Genomic DNA, 24,395 nt, shown 5'->3' on the forward strand with positions numbered 1-24,395 from the left:
GTATCTAATGAGAAACTATAGTAGGAGCCAATCACTTTGGTCAGAGGACAGTCCTTGTTGTTTTAAAATTTTTTTATATATTAAGGATCAGAATGTGGAAAATGTGTTTTGTGAGTTAATCAGACGAAACAAAACAAAAACAATTCCTTTTCCACTCACCCCACCCGGAAATCTGTTAAACTACGCTCTGGAAAGCACTGACTCAGTAACAGATGTAGTGAATTACAACCATATATTTGTCACAGATTACTGTACAAGAAAATAGGCAGCTGTCCCACTTCAAAATACATTTTTTTGCTTTCATTATTATTAATCCATCTTTTCTGCATGTAGCTATTCAATATTAAGCATGACTGAAATGCAGTACAGTTCAGCACTCTGGCAAAAAGAGAGCCTGCAAAAAATACAAAAAGGTTGCAAAAAGGACACCTGATTTAAAAGATATTTTTGGTAGGCAATCAGATGCTTTGCTTTGAATTTCAATGACTGTCGATAGAACTGTAGTTTAAGTGTTACTGCATTTGCAGAAGGGCTGATGAGGAGTTTTAGTTTACTGCATTCTTAACCATAATACAATAGATAAAATTCTAAAGTCACTACATCTGAGAGCTCTACCAAAGCTATAAAAATATACTGGCAAGGCTGGAAAGAAGACACTTAAATGAGGCCAGGCTAGGTGTTTCCAAGAGGTGAGTGAGTGACCCTGTTTTATGTTATGCCAGACAATGTTAACATCTTAAACAATATCTCTGTCAAGTGACAGATGTATTATTGTCTGTGAATTATTAAAACAACTTCACCTTGTCAACCTTAATCCTTTCTCAATTGAAAAAAAAATCTGTTGAGGCAGGCATTCACTTTTAATCTATTACTAAATCTTTTTGATGCTTGGTAATATTTTTCATATAGTCTGCTTTGGTCAGCTTGTCAGATACTATGCCTGAACATTGGCCGTGACCACCAGCTAATCGCAAGCATAATGCTCTTTGTTTGTTTGTGAGTTCCCCCTGCCTTGCTGAGAGCTACCGTGTCCCCTTTCACCTACCCAGTTGGGAGACCAGACAACTTGGGGACCATCCAAAACTGGCATTAAGATCCATTCCCTGGTTCAGGGAGAGTACTGTAGCTATTACAGCACACAAATCATTTCTGGGGGTTTTAATCAATAAAAAATGTTTGGACAGCTAGATCTCTCATGCATGCCTGCACACACATGTAAGTACTCCTTGAACACTAGTAAACACTGGGAATGTGGCATGAGGCTAAAATCAATTAGCAGTGTTGTTCAAAATTGCTTACGTTTTGTTACAGGCAGCCTCACTGTTACAGGCTATCCTGGTGTCATGCAGAGATGGGAAATAATGTGATCCAAAGATAACATCCATCCAGTGTATTGCTCAAGGAGCAATCTCTACTGTATCTGGGCAGCGCCATTGGAAACATGCCCTACATCCTCATGTCTCCCTCCCAATTTTGCCAGTTTGGTAAAGATGACAAAAAGGGGTGGATTTGTAAGTTTTTAAAACAAACATTTCAAATCCTCCACCCCCATCAACCATTTGCCCAAAGTGAAGCAAGAGAGAAAAGTTAAAGTGAAAAGGATGGAGATGCTGGGGGTAAAACAGAATGATCAAAAATTTTCTGTGGAAAATTCTAACAGAAAATTGGGGTTCTGACCAAGCAAAAGCTGTCATGAAAATGTCTGCTTTCTCCCAAAATTATTAATTTTTGTTAGAAAACTGAATATCTGTTTTTTTTTTTTTTTTTTGGGTCAAATGTATTTCAGCGCTTGGTTTTTCCAATGAAAAGTCAACAGGAAAAAAAACACTCAGGTTATGATCAGCTCTAAGAGGAATAAACTTCCTCAGAACTGGATGCCCCTTTATGGATGTCTTTCAGGATGGACTGATTTAAATCATTTTGATTTAAATCACCATTTTTAATCATGATTGAAATCAGCAAGCAGGAAACTCTGATTTAAATAATTGATTTTAATCATGTTTTGCATTTATACTTTTTAGTTATTTTACTACAGAAAGGTTGATTCTTATTGGTTGTTAACCATTAAAACATATTGATTTGCAACTAAATATAGCCTTTACACTAAATTTGGTGCTTCTTTTTGCTAACCAGGAGTATACACTAAACCTATACACATTTAGTTAAGCAGTTATACAGCTAAACTTTTTTACTCTTATTCATATTCTTAATTTTTATTCTTTTATGTTAGAAAATGGTGAATGATGCATTTTTATTTACTAGATTATTTGCAATTCAAATTCAACTGAAAATTCACAAAAATATGAATTTATTTATTATTCTTAAATAAAACTCTTAAATGTGTTTCATGCAGAAGAAAAATTTATCAAAACAATTTTTGCATTTAAAGATAGATAGGTAAACTGTTTTAATACTTCATTTATCTAAACTATTTATCTGTAGTTAGTGAACTGAACTAATTGATTCTGGGCACTATGTCCTTCAAGATTTTAGAACTAGGAAAGCTAATCCTCTCACACCTAGTTTTTATTCATAGATTGGAAGAGGAACACTAGCCTTCCTGATTTTTCAGCTTCCAGTTGGTTTCTCAACTCTGAATGAAATAGTCATTGAACTAAACTAGTTGAATAAACTGAAATGACGAAAATTCTCTCTCTGTACCTGCCAAAGAGGTTACTGCTATCAAACGTCGGTTTAGCACTTTTCAGCAAACTCTGGGTCCCGGTGCTTAGTCAGTGGTTTGACTTTCTTTACAACCTCGCAGCACATATGTACTGCTTATGTGTCTTTTTTTGATATTTAATTTATATTATTTGACTAGTTTATAAGTAGTTTAGGTCCCAACATAAGCTGCTAATTTCAAATTTAATTTTAAATATGTTTATTTTTAAAAATATACCTGTATTTAATTTTAATTAAAAATTCAATGTATGTAAAAGTCTTTTTTAAATTAGACATCATTGAATTTTATGCACCCAGGTTTCTTTACAACTTTATCTACCTCTATGGTCTTCATAGCAGTAACCTATGCCAGGTACCTTGCAAACATTAATGAATTTACTCTCACTCTGAGGAAGAGCAGTATCCTCACTGTACAGATTTTACAAAACAAGACACAACAGATCAAGATCCTGATTCAGCAAAGCACTTTAGTACCCCGCTTAAAGATAAGCATATGCTTAAGAGTTTTGCTATGTCTTGGCCAAACAGATCTGCCCACACCACAAAGGGAGATAGTGGCAGACCCAGGAATCTCAGATCTTCTGAGTCCTAGACTAACATTTTAACCACTCGAGTATCCTTTCTTGAACTTGTATATATAAGCAAGTTAAATGTTTCCCTTACATTGGTCTTTGACCTATTTTCTTTCTTTGAGCTATTCCTTTGGTAACCAAATCTGGCATTTTCTTCTCTCCTTCATACCTTTCACATTAATGGTCTGATTTTCAGAGATTTAAAAAGGAATTGCAAGTGTCAAAATCAGTACGATTTAGTTGTCAGTTACGTAGAGAAGAACCTTAGGCTAAACTGTGGCTTTTCCACAAGCCCCATGTTTATTATTGCAATGCTAGTTTCCCCTTGTTTTGAAACAGATGCAGCTCTATACCTAGTACATCCCTCAGAGCATTAGCATAACTGCACTGCCTGGTGCATTGGGGGGCTCATTTGCCACCCACCAAAAGGGAAGGGGAGTAGCAGCTCTGCTGAGGCTGCTTTCCCCACTGTGATGTTATTTGCAATGTGGGCAGCTGGTACAGGGGGCTAAAAGATGTCTTGTGGACACTTGCTTGCCTGGGCAGGAGTGCCAGACAGGCCACAATCTGGCACTTATCCAACTTGTCTATGTTCACCCTTTCAGGAAGTATGTTGCTGTTGTAGGGTATCAGACTGCTGCATGCACCTGAGAGGATTGTTATGTGCACTTCAGAAAGCAGACACCTTCTGAGTCCATTATCAGAATAAAAAAGAATGGCTACCTTTATACGGCTCTTTAAAAAAGGCTGACAGGAAAGAAACAGAACAAAAAATCTTGGTAATTAAAAGGTCAAGTTATCTTGCTGATAGGGTGGACACAAACTGGTATTTCCCTAATATCACTGTAAAAGGTGATTGTTTGGAAACCAAGAGTACAGTCATCTGTCAGGAGTCCGAGCTGGCACAGCAGCTTCTCTGCATGGTATCTCCACCCTTGAAAACTCTCCAAATCCACATCCTGTTGCAGAAACATTCACTGTTTTACTGGAAATCAATGTCTCGTTTTTATAGAGACTTGCTTTTTTATTTATTTTCAAATGTGTAATTTGTCAGATTTTTTTTTACTGACTGTACGGGTAAACCAGAGAGATCAGGGGAAGCGATGAGAGAGATGGGGTTCTACATAAAAATGAATAATGTTCCTAAAACATGAAAAAACTGTGTGCCGTGGCATATACAGTTGAATAGCCCTGTTTGGAAGACTTAAATACTAAGTAGGCTAATTTTCAATGCAAATTTAGCAGAAGGTATTTTAACATCAATATTGCAGCATGAAGCTTCACACATCACATTCTAGTATTTTGTAATTGTCACTTCCCTCTCTACACCCACACACATGCAACAGAAGTAGACAGAGGAAAGTAGATGAAGTGCTAGCACTCCAGCGTTTTATTCCAGGATTGATGGAGGAAACCTGACCCCATACTCTTTCTCTCCCCTGAATCCAAAGCCCAGAGGTGGCATTTTTCTTTTCCACACAGTTCATGCCCTTAATGCATTCTAAATGCACAAAACACCCTGGGAGAATGCCATCTGGGTTGTGAGCAATGGGGGTAAATGTATACCCGAAAAATGTAGGGCTACAGTTGCGGAAAAATGGTGACTTTTTTTATTATTTGCCCATTTTTCATAAAAAAAAAAATTTCTAACCTTTTTTGACAAGCTTCTACAAAGGGCCCTGATTTTCAAAAAGAGCTCAGCTCCCATTTAGGAACCAAACTGAGTGGCCAGACTTTTAAAAGAACCCAACAAATCAGATGCTGAGCTCTTCTGAAAATATGATAGTGTTACAATGGGTGCTGCTGGGTGCTCAGCACTTGAAAATCTGGCCCTGGTCTCTTTTGAAAATCTCATCCCATGTGGGTGAATGGAAAAGGGACCGGGCTGCTGGGCAATACTCAGGCAGAAAAAGATCAGTGGGCGACAAACTAGATAGGTGGCAAGGATGCATTAGGGCTGGAGCTCTCTGAAGCAAGAACTCTTATGTATTTTATATGCTCCAGTCTCTCCCCCTTCTCAGCCCTGGTCTACAGTAGGACTTTAGGTCGAATTTAGCAGCATTAAATCGATGTAAACCTGCACCTGTCCACACGATGAAGCCCTTTATTTCGACTTAAAGGGCTCTTAAAATCGATTTCCTTACTCCACCCCTGACAAGTGGATTAGCGCTTAAATCGGCCTTGCCGGCTCGAATTTGGGGTACTGTGGACACAATTCGACAGTATTGGCCTCCGGGAGCTATCCCAGAGTGCTCCATTGTGACCGCTCTGGACAGCACTCTCAACTCAGATGCACTGGCCAGGTAGACAGGAAAAGAACCGCGAACTTTTGAATCTCATTTCCTGTTTGGCCAGCGTGGCAAGCTGCAGGTGACCATGCAGAGCTCATCAGCAGAGGTGACCATGATGGAGTCTCAGAATTGCAAAAGAGCTCCAGCATGGACCGAACGGGAGGTACGGGATCTGATCGCTGTATGGGGAGAGGAATCCGTGCTATCAGAACTCCGTTCCAGTTTTCGAAATGCCAAAACCTTTGTCAAAATCTCCCAGGGCGTAAAGGACAGAGGCCATACCAGGGACCCAAAGCAGTGCCGCATGAAACTGAAGGAGCTGAGGCAAGCCTACCAGAAAACCAGAGAGGCGAACGGCCGCTCCGGGTCAGAGCCCCAAACATTCCGCTTCTAAGATGAGCTGCATGCCATTTTAGGGGGTTCAGCCACCACTACCCCAGCCGTGTTGTTTGACTCCTTCAATGGAGATGGAGGCAATACGGAAGCAGGTTTTGGGGACGAAGATGATGATGATGATGAGGTTGTAGATAGCTCACAGCAAGCAAGCGGAGAAACCGGTTTTCCCGACAGCCAGGAACTGTTTCTCACCCTGGACCTAGAGCCAGTACCCCCCAAACCCACCCAAGGCTGCCTCCTGGACCCAGCAGGCGGAGAAGGGACCTCCGGTGAGTGTACCTTTTAAAATACTATACATGGTTTAAAAGCAAGCATGTGAAAGGATTACTTTGCCCTGGCATTCGCGGCTCTCCTGGATATACTCCCAAAGCCTTTGCAAAAGGTTTCTGGGGAGGGCAGACTTATTGTGTCCTTCATGGTAGGACACTTTACCACTCCAGGCCAGTAACACGTACTCGGGAATCATTGTACAACAAAGCATTGCAGTGTATGTTTGCTGGCATTCAAACAACATCCGTTCTTTATCTCTCTGTGTTATCCTCAGGAGAGTGAGATATAATCCGTGGTCACCTGGTTGAAATAGGGTGCTTTTCTTCAGGGGACACTCAGAGGAGCCCATTCCTGCTGGGCTGTTTGCCTGCGGCTGAACAGAAATGTTCCCTGCTGTTAGCCACAGGGAGGGGGGAGGGTTGAGGGGGTAGCCACGCGGTGGGGGGAGGCAAAATGCGACCTTGTAACGAAAGCACATGTGCTATGTATGTAATGTTAACAGCAAGGTTTACCCTGAAAGAGTGTAGCCAGTGTTTTATAAAATGTGTCTTTTTAAATACCGCTGTCCCTTTTTTTTTCTCCACCAGCTGCATGTGTTTCAATGATCACAGGATCTTCTCCTTCCCAGAGGCTAGTGAAGATTAGAAAGAAAAAAAAAACGCACTCGAGATGAAATGTTCTCCGAGCTGATGCTGTCCTCCCACACTGACAGAGCACAGACGAATGCGTGGAGCCAAATAATGTCAGACTGCAGGAAAGCACAAAATGACCGGGAGGAGAGGTGGCGGGCTGAAGAGAGTAAGTGGCGGGCTGAAGAGAGGGCTGAAGCTCGAATGTGGCGGCAGCATGATGAGAGGAGGCAGGATTCAATGCTGAGGCTGCTGGAGGACCAAACCAGTATGCTCCAGTGTATGGTTGATCTGCAGCAAAGGCAGCTGGAGCACAGACTGCCACTACAGCCCCTGTGTAACCAACCGCCCTCCTCCCCAAGTTCCATAGCCTCCACACCCAGACGCCCAAGAATGCGGTGGGGGGGCCACCGGCCAACCAGCCACTCCGCCACAGAGGATTGCCCAAAAAAAAATTCAATAAATTTTAAAGTTGTAAACTTTTAAAGTGCTGTGTGGCATTTTCCTTCCCTCCTCCACCACCCCTCCTGGGCTACCTTGGTAGTCATCCCCCTATTTGTGTGATGAATGAATAAAGAATGCATGAATGTGAAGCAACAATGACTTTATTGCCTCTGCAAGCGGTGATCGAAGGGAGGAGAGGGTGGTTAGCTTACAGGGAAGTAGAGTGAACCAAGGGGCGGGGGGTTTCATCAAGGAGAAACAAACAGAACTTTCACACCGTAGCCTGGCCAGTCATGAAACTGGTTTTCAAAGCTTCTCTGATGCGTACCGCGCCCTCCTGTGCTCTTCTAACCGCCCTGGTGTCCGGCTGCGCGTAACCAGCAGCCAGGCGATTTACCTCAACCTCCCACCCCGCCATAAACGTCTCCCCCTTACTCTCACAGATATTGTGGAGCGCACAGCAAGCAGTAATAACAGTGGGAATATTGGTTTCGCTGAGGTCTAAGCGAGTCAGTAAACTGCGCCAGCGTGCCTTTAAACGTCCAAATGCACATTCTACCACCATTCTGCACTTGCTCAGCCTGTAGTTGAACAGCTCCTGACTACTGTCCAGGCTGCCTGTGTACGGCTTCATGAGCCATGGCATTAAGGGGTAGGCTGGGTCCCCAATGATACATATAGGCATTTCAACATCCCCAACAGTTATTTTCTGGTCTGGGAATAAAGTCCCTTCTTGCAGCTTTTGAAACAGACCAGAGTTCCTGAAGATGCGAGCGCCATGTACCTTTCCCGGCCATCCCACGTTGATGTTGGTGAAACGTCCCTTGTGATCCACCAGAGCTTGCAGCACTATTGAAAAGTACCCCTTGCGGTTTATGTACTCGGCGGCTTGGTGCTCCGGTGCCAAGATAGGGATATGGGTTCCGTCTATGGCCCCACCACAGTTAGAGAATCCCATTGCAGCAAAGCCATCCACTATGACCTGCACATTTCCCAGGGTCACTACCCTTGATATCAGCAGATCTTTGATTGCGTGGGCTACTTGCATCACAGCATCCCCAACAGTAGATTTGCCCACTCCAAATTGATTCCCAACTGACCAGTAGCTGTCTGGCATTGCAAGCTTCCACAGGGCTATCGCCACTCGCTTCTCAACTGTGAGGGCTGCTCTCATCTTGGTATTCATGCGCTTCAGGGCAGGGGAAAGCAAGTCACAAAGTTCCATGAAAGTGCCCTTACGCATGCGAAAGTTTCGCAGCCACTGGGAATCGTCCCAGACCTGCAACACTATGCGGTCCCACCAGTCTGTGCTTGTTTCCCGAGCCCAGAATCGGCATTCCACAGCATGAACCTGCCCCATTAGCACCACGATGCATGCATTGGCAGGGCCCATGCTTTCAGAGAAATCTGTGTCCATGTCCTGATCACTCACATGACCGCGCTGACGTCGCCTCCTCGCCCGGTATCGCTTTGCCAGGTTCTGGTGCTGCATATACTGCTAGATAATGCGTGTGGTGTTTAATGTGCTCCAAATTGCCAAAGTGAGCTGAGCGGCCTCCATGCTTGCCTTGGTATGGCGTCCGCACAGAAAAAAGGCGCGGAATGATTGTCTGCCATTGCTCTGACAGAGGGAGGGGCGACTGACGACACGGCTTACAGGGTTGGCTTCAGGGAGCTAAAATCAACAAAGGGGGTGGCTTTACATCAAGGATTATTTCAGGCAGGACTTCACGGAGGGTTCCAATAAGAAATGGTGCACCTAAGTTATTGTTCTTATTGGAACAAGGAGGTTAGCCTGGCCTCTGATTGATACATGGCTAGATTTACCTCGCTGCACCTTCTCTGTGAGTGACTGCAGTGTGACCTAGAGGAATAAGTCCCCTAGATGGGGGAGGAGGCAAATGAGTACAAAACAAATCTGGTCTATTTCTTGTTTTGATCCACTCCATCTATCTTTTACATCTTTGGCTGGCAGCAGACGGTGCAGAAGGACTGCATGCCATCCACATCTCATGGCTGCTCGGCAGAAGATGGCACAGTATGACTGCTAGCCATCGTCATCTCTTGCCTGCCCGGCAGAAGATGGTACAGTACGACTGCTAGCAATCCATATTGCCAGCCTGCTCACCATAAGACGGTTCAATAGGACTGACTGCAGGACTAAAGAGAATGACCTGGTCAAGTCACTCCAAATTTAGTCCCTGCGCCCATGTCTGCTCAGGCGCTCCCAGCCGATGTGGCCAGGAGCACCTCGGACATGACGAGGACGGCTACCAGTCGTATTGTACCGTCTGCTGCCAGAAGGCAATGGGTTGCTGCTGCTGTGTAGCAATGCAGTACCGCGTCTGCCAGCACCCAGGAGACATACGGTGACGGTTACCTGAGCGGGCTCCATGCTTGCCGTGGTATGGCGTCTGCACAGGTAACTCAGGAAAAAAGGCGCGAAATGATTGTCTGCCCTTGCTTTCACGGAGGGAGGGAGGGAAGGGGGGCCTGACGATATGTACCCAGAATCACCCGGGACAATGTTTTAGCCCCATCAGGCATTGGGATCTCAACCCAGAATTCCAATGGGCAGCGGAGACTGCGGGAACTGTGGGATAGCTACCCACAGTGCAACGCTCTGGAAGTCAACGCTAGCCTCAGTACTGTGGAAGCACTGCGCCGAGTTAATGCACTTAATGCACTTAGAGCATTTTCTGTGGGGACACACACACTCGAATATATAAAACCGATTTCTAAAAAACCGACTTCTATAAATTCGACCTTATTCCGTAGTGTAGACATACCCTCAGTTCCTTCTCTGGTGAGACTGTGCTTCTTCCAACACAGCTGGAGCCTGCGTATAGGCAGAGATAAGAAAACAAATGCGTGGGGGAAGAGGGTGAGAAAACAGATAGAGATCATGAAGGAGGGAAGAGAGTCAAAATGGGGGGGAGGGAGAGCTGAGGGAAAGAGGAGACAAGGGGATAACTGGGGAACTAAGAAGAGATGTAAAATATAAATAAATACGTAGATGGGGGGAAAACCCAAAGAGGAGGCACAAAATCAAAAGAGAAGAAAGCAGGAGAGGAGTGATTGAAATAAGCTAGCCTGATGGGGACAGCACTTCTTGTCAATCAGAGACAGGAAGCACAGCCTGGGGAACAGTTGATTAAAAATAAAAAGCTATGTGAACTTAATCCGATCCCTTCAGGTCTGCAAACCTGTGCTGGGAATCTGGGGAGAGCAGGCTGTCTTGGGATACTTCAGCCTGTCCACTCCTGAATAGAGAGGTATGGGGACCTGGGGGAAAAAAAATCAATTGAAATTTTTTGAATCTCCACAAATATTTGGATTGATTGGGTCAGTTCTTATTTGAGATGAAGGGCTTCACTTCATCTGAAGGTTTCGCACTTAAGCACATGCTTAACTTTAGGTGTGTGAGACATCCCATCAATGACTCACATGAATAAAGTTAGGCACATGCTTAAATGCTTTGCAGGGTTGGGGCCTAATTAGGAAGCTAAATAACCTTCGATTCTTATTCTCCTCTCCCTCAATTCCAATCCTCCATTCTCTCAGGCTTGATTTAAAACTGTTTCCAAGAGTTGGGTGTAGATCTCCTGCATTTCTGTAATTACCATTTGTCAGCCTGGGTGACAGCTCCGTCTCCAAACTAATCTTTCAAAGGATTTGACATCTCTTCACCCAGCCACAGCAGAAAATTTTTACCTAAAGTCAATTTTCTTCAGCCACTTTCACCATTTGAAAAAAAAAAAAAAAAAAGGCCATGAATCTTATAACAAGTACAGTGCAACATTGAGAGCGCAAAACAGTTTTGACTTAGATCAGAGGAGTTAAGGGAACACTTTCCTTTTGTTAAGGGTTGTCAGTTAGTTGCAGTACTAAGAGATCAAATGGCAGAATTAGAGAGATGTTCTCAGGAAGATCAATGAATACAGGAAGTTCACAGATGAGACACAGCTCATTTTAAACCTCAGGAATGACAACAGGGCAGAAGGAGGAGCAGGGCCAGCTGTGAAAGTTGCCAGAGGAGTACATTGGAGGCACAGCAGAGGAGAAACGGGATGACATAAAGGGCAGCAACTGGTTAACTGAGAAGCATAGCATGGGATGACTAAATGGTAGCATGCAGCAGGATTCCAGCATTGAATGTCACTGAGGTGGATTTAAAAGATGGGACTGTCAAGTATGATGTAATGAGCAAATTGTGAAACAACAACAAGCAGAAGAGTATCTGAAGCATGCATTGTGGATAGCGGCTCCTATACAAAGGGATGAATGCCCGGGTAGTAGTTAGTCTTACAGCAGACGGAAAGGACAAGGGTATTTATTAAGAGGATTAATAAGACAGCGAGCAGAATTGTGCATGAACTTGCTGAAGATAGGCAGGGTGGAAGACACCTTGCAAAAAAGACAATCTAATAACAAAAATGATCTTCACATACTTCACCTAGGAACACAGTGATATTCAAGGTAAAAAAAGAATGTAAAGGAATATAGGAGAAAGAAAAGCAAAGGAGGGATAAGAAAAGAAAGCAAAACAACTTCATGTATACATAGACATATACATATGGAATGAGAGCAGGCTCTCTTGGAGTATTTCGGCCTGTCCAGTCCTGACTAGAGAGGTGCATGGAAATGAAAAAAAACAAAAACAAAAAAAACAGTTGACATTTTTTTGAATCTCCACAAATATTTGGATCAATTGGATCAGTTGCCAGAAGCTGGGAATGGGCAATAGCTCACTTGACGATTACCTGTTCTGTTCATTCCCTCCGGGGCACCTGGCACTGGCCACTGTCAGAAGACAGGATACTGGGCTAGATGGACCTTTGGTCTGACCCAGTGTGGCTCTTCTTCTGTTCTTAATTGGGTCAATTCTTATTTGAGCTGAACTGCTTCACTTCATATGAAGGTTTGGCAAAGCACTTAAGCACATGGTTAGAGCACATTGCTATTCAGGTCTATTCCTGGCATTATCACTGACTCATGACCATAGGCAAGTTGCTTAGCTTTTTTTGTCCTTCAATTTACTCACTAGTGAAACAGGGAGGCAGCAGCGCCTCTGATCTATTTCACATGCTTGAGATGCTTAATTATTCAGTGTTTGTCAAGGGCTGAGTTCCTTATGAAAGGCACAATACGGGGACACATTATTATTCTTCTATAGCTAAATCAGAAATGTAAGTTTTCAATGATAACTCTGAAGTATCTGACATAAGAGACACCTGTACTGAAATAGAAAAATGTCTGCAGGGTTTTAATACCAGAAGACAGAGTTTACCAGACAGAAAGGCAAAATGAAAAAGAGGGGTGGGTGGCAATGGAACTGACGGATAATACTGAGTCTGAACTAAGTAAAGAAAATATATTGGCTGACACAGCAGCAGAGTCAGTTTGGAGAAGAGTTAAGGACAAGCAAGGTAATCATATACTAAGGTATTATCGGATGAGACACAGACTTCCAGGACAAGAAAAGAAAGCAGATCAAGATTTTCTTTTAAAATAAATAGATGAGAGGTCTGTTATTCTTCCTTCAAAGCTAGCATCTAACTCTCATGATTGGTAATGCAAATTACATATGCATAATTACAAATTACTGGTGACAAAACAGACTCTTAAGGAAGGGAAGTATGGGTTTCCTTATACAGACAATTCAACAGTGTACAGGGTCAGAGACAATTCTGGACCTGACAGTAGGAATTGGTCCAGTAGCATGTCTCATTCTGTGTTCAGTTTCATTAGATTTTAAATACTCTTTAGGGCAAGAACACTTAAAGGAAGCATCGCCAACGTTTTTTAACTCTAGGAGAGCTGAATTTGGGGGAATGTGATATGCCCCAAGGAATTTTTACTGGAATGCTAGGAAGTATGGGAAACACAGAGCTGAATATTTGAAAAACATTTAAAGAGAGTGAAATTTAAAGCTATCCTGGTTAAGCAGGGATGTAAAGATTAGGGTAAGCAATAAGTAGAAGACTTTAAATATATATATATATATATATATATATATATATATATATATATATATATATATATATATAAACAAACAATCCTTTCACAATATAAACAAGTTGGTAAGGAGGACTGAGACATCTATTAAAAACAAGCAAGAACAGGTTAAACAGATAATTACAGGAAGACAAAGAATTACTGGACATTCTGCTGTCAAGACCATTCCAGCTAACAATTTTTGTCAAGTATAGCTACACTAGAAAGGCAAAGAGAAAGAAATGGTCCTCCCCTAAATTGTTAAGAATTGGAAGTAGGGGATATAACAAAAGGAACAGGTTAGTGTGCCATTGTTCTTTACAGAAGAGGATGGACAACTGCTTCAAGGCCAGTGGTGTGTCTTCTGGTAAGAGAGAAGTGTTAGGGTGTCTCTACATTAGGGAAATTTGTATTAAGGTAAGCAGTAGTTACAGCAGTGTAAACCCCTAATGTAGACACAGTGTATCAATGCAACTTAATCCAGAGTGTAAATTTTCCCATCTTAGACAAACCCTAAGATGCCAATGGAACAGTGTGGAAAAAAGGATCCCACTTATGATATACAAAGTGCTAGATTTAGATTACATATAATGTTTCCACAAGGTGAAAGAGATTCTTTCCTTTCCTTGAAGAAATGAAGACTGAAATTAGTGAAATCCTAACTGGTATTTTTTTAAGTTCTCTGATGACAGATCAGATTCCTGAGGTCTGGGAAGTGTTAAACATCATTGCAACAGAAGGCCATGGAAGGGAGGGAGCAATTATAGAACAGTTATCTTAACATCACTTGTGGAAAAATATTAGAAGCAGTTTTGCTAAATCACCTCAAGAAGCATAATTTGATTATAAGCAACCATTGTGTTAGTCTTGGAGGGAGGTCTCTGCTTAGAGCTAGCTTACTGAATTTCTTCAGATATTACTAGGACGTCTTTTAGTTTTGAGCCATTCCTTGCTTCTAATATATGTAAATTAGGCTAATGAGAAGATAGCAAATTAATGATAAACCACATTTGCTGAAAGATCAAAACATGGGAGATACTGCCAAATTTTTTTTAATGGGCACTGAAAGTTAGGTGGCTAAATTTGTATTTAAGTACCTCAATAAAAGGCATGTTTTTTCAGACATGTTGTGCTCTCGGTAACTCTATCCCTTATTTTGGTGCCTAAAAATGGATTAAAGCTGCCTTACTTCAAGTATCTACATTTAAACATTTAGCCCATAGTAAAGAGCAAGAGCTAATGAGACCAGAATCACAGGGATCTGAATTCTGTAGGTAAATGAAACAGTAAGGGGAGGTTATTACTATATTGTCCAAGCTTTAGTTTTAGTCATGCACCTCTTAGCAAAGGAGCCATGTGCTTAAAAAGCCAGCACACTGTTTGAAAACATAATCACAGAACACAAAAGGCAACAAACCCATAGAGAGTGTATTTGGGATTGTGGCACAGCACTCATGAAACCTATTGACTGTGAGAAGGGTATAAAAGTTCTTGTAGCCATTAGCCTATACTGTCTATACATTTTAAAAAAAATGTCAGACTGGATACAGAGAGGGATAGAATACAAATAGAAAGAAATGGTATTGTTAGGTGTGTGATCAGCAAGGGGAGGGAGAGGCAGGGGGAAGGGGAGGGTCAGAAGGGGAAAATTCCCAAGGCCACTGAGTACCAGGGGGCCCCAAAGCAGTCAAAGGTTTCAATATCCAAAGACAGCCAACAGATTTAGAGGCAAGGCATTCACAAAGTTTACTTAGTTCAACCAGAAGATAGTCTCACATTTCAAGGTTTCTTCTTCAGTGCTGGGTAGATGCTTAAAGCTGCTAAGCTTTTCAATTCAGTACTGAAGCAGAGGGAGTGCTAACTGATTGGAATAAATACATTTAAAAAATGAACTCATCCATGCAGTCAGAACTGTATGTAGTCTGCGTGTCCATTTGTTTGTACATTTCAGAATATTATATTAACCTTAAAAAAGAAAAAGCTTCAGCAGCACAAGCAATACCACTTTTATTAAAATGCTGGAATTAAACCACTGTTCCGTGTCCACACTATGCTCCCTGTGACGCTGGAGTGTATCCACATGACCAGCTCTTGCAACGGCAAAGACAGCAATCCATTGTGGTCGCTATCCCACTGTGCAACTGGCTGCAGGGTGCTTTGGGAAGGGTTTGCAATGCCTCATGGGGCAGGCACAACATCACATGATGCAGGTTTCCCAATCCCATTGTTCCTTGGGCATCCTACTACATTGCCAGCTGCTTTTCAACTGAAGTGTGTGTGTGTGTGGGGGGGGGGAGGGCGGGGAAGTGTGTGTAACAGGGAGTGTGTGTGTGTGTGGGAGTGGGGAAGAGAAAAAAAAGTGTGTTTTTGGGGACAGAGAGTGTGTGTCAGCATGCTGTCTTGTAAGTTCAAACAGCGGCAGGAAGCAACCAGTCCTGAGGCAGGGGGAAACCCCGACATCAGCCCTCCCCTCCCTGCACAGCAATCTCTCTCTCTCACACACACTCACACTCTCTCTCTCTCTCACACACACACACACACACCTGCCTCTGTGTTCAACAGCACAAGCATTCCACATTAATGGTTTGCTTTGTGTCCCAGAGCAATCAGCACAGCACGCAATGGCTGTCAGAAACCATGCTTTGAAAGGGGAGGAGAGTATGTCTCCAGGGCAGCCGAGTTCAAAACAATGAGCAAAGCGGTCACTTGAGGCATTATGGGACAGCTCCGGAGGCCAATTACAGTGCAGAAAGCAATCAAGTGTCTACACTGGCAATAGAGCGCTGGAGCCCCTGCGCAAATAGCCTTACGGTGCTTGTCGAGGTGGTTTTTTTTTTGCAGCACTGCAACTGAGGAGTTTCTGTGCACAAAGTGGCTTGGCAGCGTGTACATGTCTGCAGTTTGAGCGCAGAAAGCTGCTTTCCTGTGCAGAAACTTAGATTTTCAAAGTCAGCAGTGGGATGTAGTCACACAATTCCCATTAATTTCAATGGGAGCAGTGTGGCTAAATCCCCTAGCTGGCTTTCAAAATTTCAAGCTGGGGCTTTCTGCCCTTGAATGGAGATGGAGTGAAATAACTCCTTTTATTTTCCCGATTACATTTCCTTGCTTTTTGGCTTTGGATCAGATTTTGGTTTCACACCTTGTATACTACGTGCAATTCTGGGTGCTGCATCTCAAAAAGGATGGAGTAGAATTGGCACAGGGAAGGACAATAACAATGATCGGGGTATCGAACAGCTTCTGTACGAGGAGAAATTAAAAAGACTGGGGCTGTTCAGCTTAGAAGAGAGATGACTAAGGGGAGGTGTGATTGAATATGAGAGTGAATATGGAAATGTTATTTACCCCTTCATATAACAGAAAAGTCCGGGGTCACCCAATGAAATTACTAGTCAGCAGGTTTAAAACAAATATAAGGAAGTATTTTTTCACACAACGCACAGTCAACCTGTGGAACTCATTGCCAGGAGAGGTTGTGAAGGCCAAAAGTATAACTAGGTTTGGAAACTAATTAGTAAATTCATGGAGAATAGGTCCATCAATGACTATTAGTCAAGATGGTCAGGGACACAACCCCATGCTCTGGGTATCCCTAAACCTCTGACTGCCAGAAGCTAGGGTTCTGGGACTGGACAACAGGGGATGGATCACTCAATAATTGACCTGTTCTGTTCATTCCCTCTGAAGAACCTGGCACCGGCCACTATCAGAGACAGACACTGGGCTAGATGGACCATTGGTCTGATCCTGCATGGCCATTCTGATTTTCTTACATACTGGGTTTACATGGATGTGGTTCCACTGATTTAAATGGATTTACTTTTGATTTTCACTGGTGTGAGAGCAGGATTGAGCCCAGCCAAGATTTTCAAAAGTAAATAGTGATTCTGGTGTCCAATTTAAGGGACTTTAAAGGGGCTTGATATTCAGATGGTGGATGTTCAGCAAGTTGGGCACCCAAAATCACTCATCACTTTTGAAAGTCTTGGCCAGTGTCACTGGTGTACATATATAAATGGAATCAAAGGATATTGAGATCAGAGAGCCAGTCTGAGTGGCTCTGAGAAATGCTGTGCATTTAAAGTTGTACTGACCCATGATTTTACAAATCACCCTGCAGAAGCCCTAAATGTTTTGCTGACTGCTCTGAATATTGTAAATATGGATGGATTAACTTGATTTGGGAGTAAAACAACAGCCAGCCAGCCACAAACCTCTGTCCTTTCCCAGGTTTGGATAAATCCTCTCCAGTCCCCTTACAACCTGCATCCACCATCAGGCCCATCATGAAATTTAACAGCTTCTGCCACTTCACTATTAGGCTTAGGATTTAATGAAGATTCAGTCTGAGGTTTCCTTGGGACAGAGGTGCCTCAAAACACATGCCTCTGACCCAGAAAAGTCCTGGAGTGCTCCAGATCTTAATAGAGCAGCTCTGCAGCCCTCCTGGATCTTTTAATGGCAATATGAAAATAGGAAGCCTGCGTAGAGATGAGGTTAATGGAAGGAGAGAATGGAAACTAGAGAAGGGGAGAAGCAAAGAAATAAAAAGTTTTGGAGAAGTTCCAGTAACCTTCAAAACTTTTCAGGGCTTATGCACAATGAAACTTTTTTTTTTTTTCTTTGAGGTTCATTCACTGATATTTATTTTTGTACCATACCCTTGTGAGAGCTACTCTGCAACAGTGAATTCTGTTCCAGTTTCATTAGTAAGGATACTGTGACCTCAGAGATACTATAGCTGTGGCAGTTAGGTGGGTTCCAAAATTCAGATTATTTATTGTTCTCAGGAAACACTAAAGATTTATTTTATTCTCATGGTTCAAGAGAAATCTTTATGTTAGCTAAATAGGACTGTATTTTCAAAAGTCTGTGCATCTGATGAAGTTGGCTCTAACTCATGAAAGCTTATGCCCAAATAAATTTGTTACTCTCTAAGGTGCCACAAGGACCCCTCACTATTTTTCCTGATACAGACTAACATGGCTACCATTCTGAAACCAACACCAAAGTGCACTTGCAAGCCTTTATTTGTAAGCACATATACCCATGCAGGTGCACAAATCAGTGGTTGCATGAGTAGTCCTGAGAAGAATCAATGCTTACTTGTTAGAGCAATAACACAGCCATAGAACAATCTATTCACAGTGCAGAAGGTTTTGAAATCCAGAAATCGTGCTCTAAAAAAGGGGGACGGGTAAGGCAGAGAGGAGAGATCCTGGACAGAACTATTTCAAGCAGAAAGCAGCAAACAGATGGAGTAAAGTAGAACTAGAGTAAGGTCACTGAAGCAGATACCTAATTCCAATGAGTTAGGGGGAGTGAATATGTATTTGCAAGGTAAGAGAAAAGTATTGGGGGTATGACAAAGCAGGAAAGTGGTGTCTTATACAGCACAGACTTGTTGGGTGAAGTGTCCTTTTCCTGTTCAGCAAGTCCTTTTGTCTTTATGTCCCTCTTATCACTCCGACACCTTGCCCAAGTAAAGAATGACAGGCAATTCTTAACGACTTCTTAGCTTCTGAAATGGTTCTGGTATAAGAGTCCAGCCATTCTGAATAGTTATTTACAACAAAGTTTCTATTGCTCTTTGAATTTTCAGTTTGGAACGGTTGGTCACTCATAAACATACCTCTCCTCTTCCTCCCCTCCCACCCCCGCAATCTGTGTCAAGATAAATGTGCTCTTGTAGCACCTCACTCTTATCAGGAAGTTAATGCCAGCACTTCTGAATGGACCCAGGGACAGCTGATGCTGTGTCAGCTGCCAGCAGGGCTGTCAGTGTCCTCCCCAGGAGACAGAACACATCCTTTCTTGGGCACATCCACTCTCCGTTAACACAGTCAACAATTGTTCTCTGGGTGTAAAAACCTGGGCGGCGCCCATGCCAGCACCATGTATTGTCATGACCCCACCTGGCTGCATACTAATCGTTCACTAATTTTTTGTCACGAGTTCTCTATTCAATTAGAACAAACACATTATTGGCCACATCTAGCAGACCACGCTTATGGTATCCTTGTCGACTTCAATAGGAGTACTCATGTGAATAAAAGTTTGAGAGTATTATGAGAGGAAGAGTTTGCTAAGTGGGACCCTATAAACATTAAAAAAAAAAAAAGTATTTCATAACTACTATACTATCAAAGTTCACAAAAATGGAATTTTTACCCAGGCTATTCAATGGAGGGAGTTTATCGATTACGCTACAAGCTATTTTTTATTTTATATATTGAGGAAATATTTTAAAATGCAAATTTATCAACGCACCTCTCTTCATTTTTTCCTAACAGGAGAGAGATGATCAAATACCGCATTTTAAATAAAGAGAGAGAACATTTTGATTTGACTTTTGTTAGTTTCCTGCATGGTGAAGTTTCATACATGCTCTTTCTGTCCTGTGTAAGTACAATAGTTTAAACACCGCAGCTGTGTCAATTATTGCCTTGCAAATGTGGCCCTCCAGATTTTTTCCAGAAATTGTTGTTATGTTTGTTTTTGGATAACTTGCTACGGGGGGAGGGCTGATGAGGAACCTAATTTAGAGCATTTGAAAGCTGGCAGCAGGAGTGCAATTAGAACCATTTCCACAGACAGCTGGCCAAATGCAGCAATTTATTGGCTGAATGATTGGATTATTCATTTGCAAAGCTGAGAGAAGGCATTTGCTTACCACTTCAGTTGGCCTGTAGTATTTGTGATCGACGGTCACATGAATCTTGCCAGTCTCCTTGCATCGGCCTACCTCATTTTCATTCTTTCCCTCCCACCTGTAAAGAAGATAAACATTTAATCAACCCATAATTACTTTAGTACACTGATCTTAGTAGCATTTGGTTTGTTTTCATTTATTTGAGGCTGGTGTCAATTCTCTCTGCAGGACTGTATAAACTCATTAGCTCTAGGAACAAAGGCAGCAGTTTGACCAGAATGGAGCAACAATGGCTTTTGAAGTCCATGGGCTTTGTAAGTCCTAAAACATGGGACTTCCAAGTTAAACACACAAGGCTGAAAAAAAATTAAAATAAAATAAAATGAGCACCTTACTGGTATTTCCAATGTCTTATTATCTTCTAAAAGATATGCCCACATGCTTTTTATTCATTGCTTAGTATGAAGTCGATAAAAATGTTATTTTAAAAAATATTTTTTGTTTTTACAGCTAAGGCAAAACTCACAGGAAACCTTTTATCTGCCTCTTAATTTACCAAAGCTGAGCTCTGTTCGAGAGCACTATTATTCCATCCTGCCATATTCTAATTCACGCTCAGTTTAAGGCCAGGTCTACACTAAAAGGTTAAATTGACCCATCTACGTCGCTCAGGGGTGTGAAAAATCCACACCCCGGAGCGATGTAGGGAAGCCAACCTAACCACTGGTGCAGACAGCGCTAGGTCAATAAAAGAATTCTCTGTCGACCTAGCTACAGCCTTCCAGGAAGGTGGATTAACTACGACAAGAGAACCCCTCTCATGGCTATAGTGAGTGCATACACTGAAGTGCTACAACAGTGCAGCTGCAGCACCGCATCTGTGCCACACTAGCTTTTTAAGACATAGGCCAAGAAAAGGCTCTTCAGTTTTAAGCCCCAATGCATCCAGGTAATTAAGCACATGCCCAATGTGAACGGGACTACCCACATGCTTAAAAGTAGGCACATGTCTAACTGAACTGGGGCCTAAATTAGTTTCCTTCCTGCTTTGATACTCTAATATTAATGTAATTTGTAGGAGCTTGTTGGGTGTACCGAAACATTTTGTATCTGTGCTTCCCATTTTATCCTTCCAACACGATTTGCACATTCCAAACTGGCAAGATCTGAAGAATAATACAAATGGCTTGCTGGACCACTAGAGCCAACGTGTCCTTAACTTTGGGGAGTTTGAAAGTCCAGATCTGAAGTCTGCGGATTTGGCCTGTTTCAAAATAAATTATCAAAAAATATTAAGGTCTGACTCATGAAACCTAAAAAATTCGGAGTTAAGACTGAAACTATCTTTATTCCTTTAAGCCTGTGCATAAGCATGGGAGCTTTGAACAGTGGGTGTGTTGCAATACTTCGCACTAAAGGGTGGTGGTGGTGAAATTCCATGCTTTTGTGGGTTTCGGAGTAGCAGTCGTGTTAGTCTGTATCCGCAAAAAGAAAAGGAGTACGAAAGCTTATGCTCAAATAAATTTGTTAGTCTCTAAGCTGCCACAAGTACTCTCTGAAAAGCAGCACTTGTGATTTAGATTTAGATTACTCAGTTTCAATCATCTGCAACAGGAGAGAAGTGTCCTTTATCTCCCTTTACCAGTCGTGCCCTTTACCTGAAATATATTCAGTGTTGCTAACTCTTGTGATTTTATCACACAATATATGGTATTTTTCCTGAAGCTTCAGCTCCTGGAAGCATTTAATTTCATAAGAATCTCAGCTTTCATTAACAAATAAAGAAGTAAATTTTTAGTCTACATGGTTCTGGAGAAAACCTGCAAATGTGACTTAAGTGCACCCTATAGGTTCAGAAACCATCAGGCAGATAAAAGAACTTTTTTTTTTAAATCTCATGATTTTTAAGCCAATCACATGATTTTTTTTTTTTTTTTTGCAGGGTGGGAGGGCTGACTCAAGGCTTTTGCATGTTTGGGGCTGAAAACACTTAATTTTGTATACTGTAGACATTAACTGCACTAATGTTTGTGGCAGTGCTGTACTGCATTCAACATTGTAAAGAGTAACACTGGGATGCTAAATATGATTTGTGATTTAACTTTTGTTTTGGGTTTTTTTGCAGCTGTTCTGCTTGAAGCCTGTAAGAAACATTTTCATTCAGAAGCCAAAACTAACATTAGCCCCTCCCTTTAAAGGGCAAAGGCTAAAACTAAGTAGGACTCAAATGAGCTTAATAGAAAACCAACGGTCACCAGGAAAACTACAGGAAGTGCTCGGACTAGGAGACGTCAGTTGCTGTTGGAGGTCACTGAGACCCATTTAATACCCAACAGTCTAAAAAAGGCTCTTCAGAGCCAACAGAAACTCACTCACTATTACCATCATCAAAGTTTTACAACAATAGAAATAACTAAGGGAAAACTCCACCCACTTTGCTCAATAATGTGAAAAGTTCATAAGGAAAGAAGCATTTCTCAGTATGAACAAAAGGGAAGATGCAACTGCAAACAGAACTTTTAATTACAATTGGCATCACTGACACTCACATTACACCAGTAGAGACCACCTTGCTGAAATGGGACATTACATCTGATACAGACTAGATATGAAGAGCACGTTAATCTAACCTGCTACATACATTTTTAAAATCACAAGAAAAATCTCTTTTAATACACAGTGATGTTCTGTTCAGAACAGTTAATAATCTAGAAAAGGTAAAGCCAAGTTAACCCAAGGTCTTGGGGTCAGAGAAAAGAGACATCAGAAACCTTCATACCACTGTGGTTTTAGATAGCTAGGTGCTTCAGTCCTAGTGAATCATAGAATCATAGAATATCAGGGTTGGAAGGGACCTCAAGAGGTCATCTAGTCCAATCCCCTGCTCAAAGCAGGACCGATCCCCGACTAAATCATCCCAGCCAGGGCTTTGTCAAGCCTGACCTTAAAAACTTCTAGGGAAGGAGATTCCACCACCTCCCTAGGTAACGCATTCCAGTGTTTCACCACCCTCATAGTGAAAAAGTTTTTCCTAATATAGTGATCCCCTTCCTTAGTAGTGATCCCCTAAGGTTTTGCTTCACAAGGCTGAAGCCTGACAATGCAATAAAATGTACTCGTGGAATTTGGGGAAGACTCTAGGTTAACCCAGAGTTTCATTTAATGAAAGTTGGGTTAAACAGGGTTTGCCTAAATTAAAGCAGGCTGGAAACTGAGCTCCCACAATGCTAGAGTCAAAACCATGACCTTACACTCTCTGGCCCTATGCGTTCATGACACACTTAGAGGCAGACACACACGTACACGCTTAGAGACAGTGACTATACCACCACAATGATTTGATCACCACATCCTCCAAACCAAGAGCAGGGTGTTTGGGGAAGGATCTGTGATGGTGGTTTGTCCTTCATAATAGATAATAGTTTTAGCTGTATTCCAGAACTCTATGCACCTCGAAAGAAGGACGTGGGATGATGATCTTTTTTCTTCACTTACTGATAACCTGGATTTGACAGCCCTTACTTCCAGGCTATCCCTACATGGCACCTAGTCACCTGTGGTGCGTGTCTTATAATACTTATATTACATGAAGTCACTTTTAAGCACAGTGGACACCACCTACAAAGAGGCCTCAGAAATTTCCATGTAAATAAAAAAAATTGATCAAGTTTCAAATGTGGGTTCAGAGTGTAAAAGGAGTCTCACCTCATGAACATTCATACTGTTGGACTCAGTAGAAGAGGTAAAAGTTTATTTTAAAAGGTTACTATTATCTTTGTTAGGGTTGTGCATATTACTGATTTTAAACCATTATTTTTCCTCTTTAGTCCTGAAGATTAGGATTTCCCCTGCAATTTTTTAACCACCATCCTAATCAGCAGCAAGATAATATGCAAATAAAACCATACAACCTCCCTTCTCTCCAAAACATGACTGCTAGTTCATCCCACATACAAGCCATGACATTGAAATGTACTGTGATTGCAATGGTACATGTGTTTTCTCCATTTATTTCTGGGGTTCTTGAGAAGTTGATTAAAAATAAAACCTCTCACAAGAACCCGGAAAAAACAAAACTTTAGGAAAATCCCACTCATCACTCACAGCTGTCAGGAGATATAACTTGCACAGACTTTTCAGATTATTGAGTTTACCACCAATATTCCTTTAGATTGCCCACTGCATTGGATCTGGTCTCGTGTATTATAAAATGTAACCCAGTATGTGTAACACAGACTATTAATGCATGTCTGTGACAGAGTGCTGGGAAACAGCAGCTGGTGCAGCAATCCGGTCACTGCAACTACAAGTAGTGTGCCAGAGTAGCCCTGACTAGGAAGAGCTGTGCCTAACTGGTGAATTGGGATGGGTTGAGCAGAGCCCAAAGGCTAATTAGCCCATTATCCAAGAGGTAGGAAAGGCAAAAGGAGGGAGAGAGAGATCCATAGGCTATTCACAG

At 42.0% G+C, this 24,395-nt stretch overlaps 1 protein-coding gene across 4 annotated transcripts in view; it reads right to left on the reverse strand.

The window, feature by feature from the left end:
* Positions 1–24,395, reverse strand: part of GMDS (GDP-mannose 4,6-dehydratase) — a 542,341-nt gene that overhangs the window by 83,911 nt on the left and 434,035 nt on the right. For 3 of the 4 annotated variants that reach the window (XM_007058823.4, XM_037893246.2, XM_043540188.1), the window contains exon 9: positions 19,958–20,054. In XM_007058823.4, the coding sequence (XP_007058885.2) occupies positions 19,958–20,054 (97 nt within the window). Of the gene's footprint in view, positions 1–10,060; positions 10,124–19,957; positions 20,055–24,395 lie in introns of those variants that run through there. The other variant, XM_037893248.2, reaches the window with a different exon arrangement.

Source organism: Chelonia mydas, chromosome 2 (genome assembly GCF_015237465.2).
Source record: "Chelonia mydas isolate rCheMyd1 chromosome 2, rCheMyd1.pri.v2, whole genome shotgun sequence".
NCBI classification, from domain to species: domain Eukaryota; kingdom Metazoa; phylum Chordata; order Testudines; family Cheloniidae; genus Chelonia; species Chelonia mydas.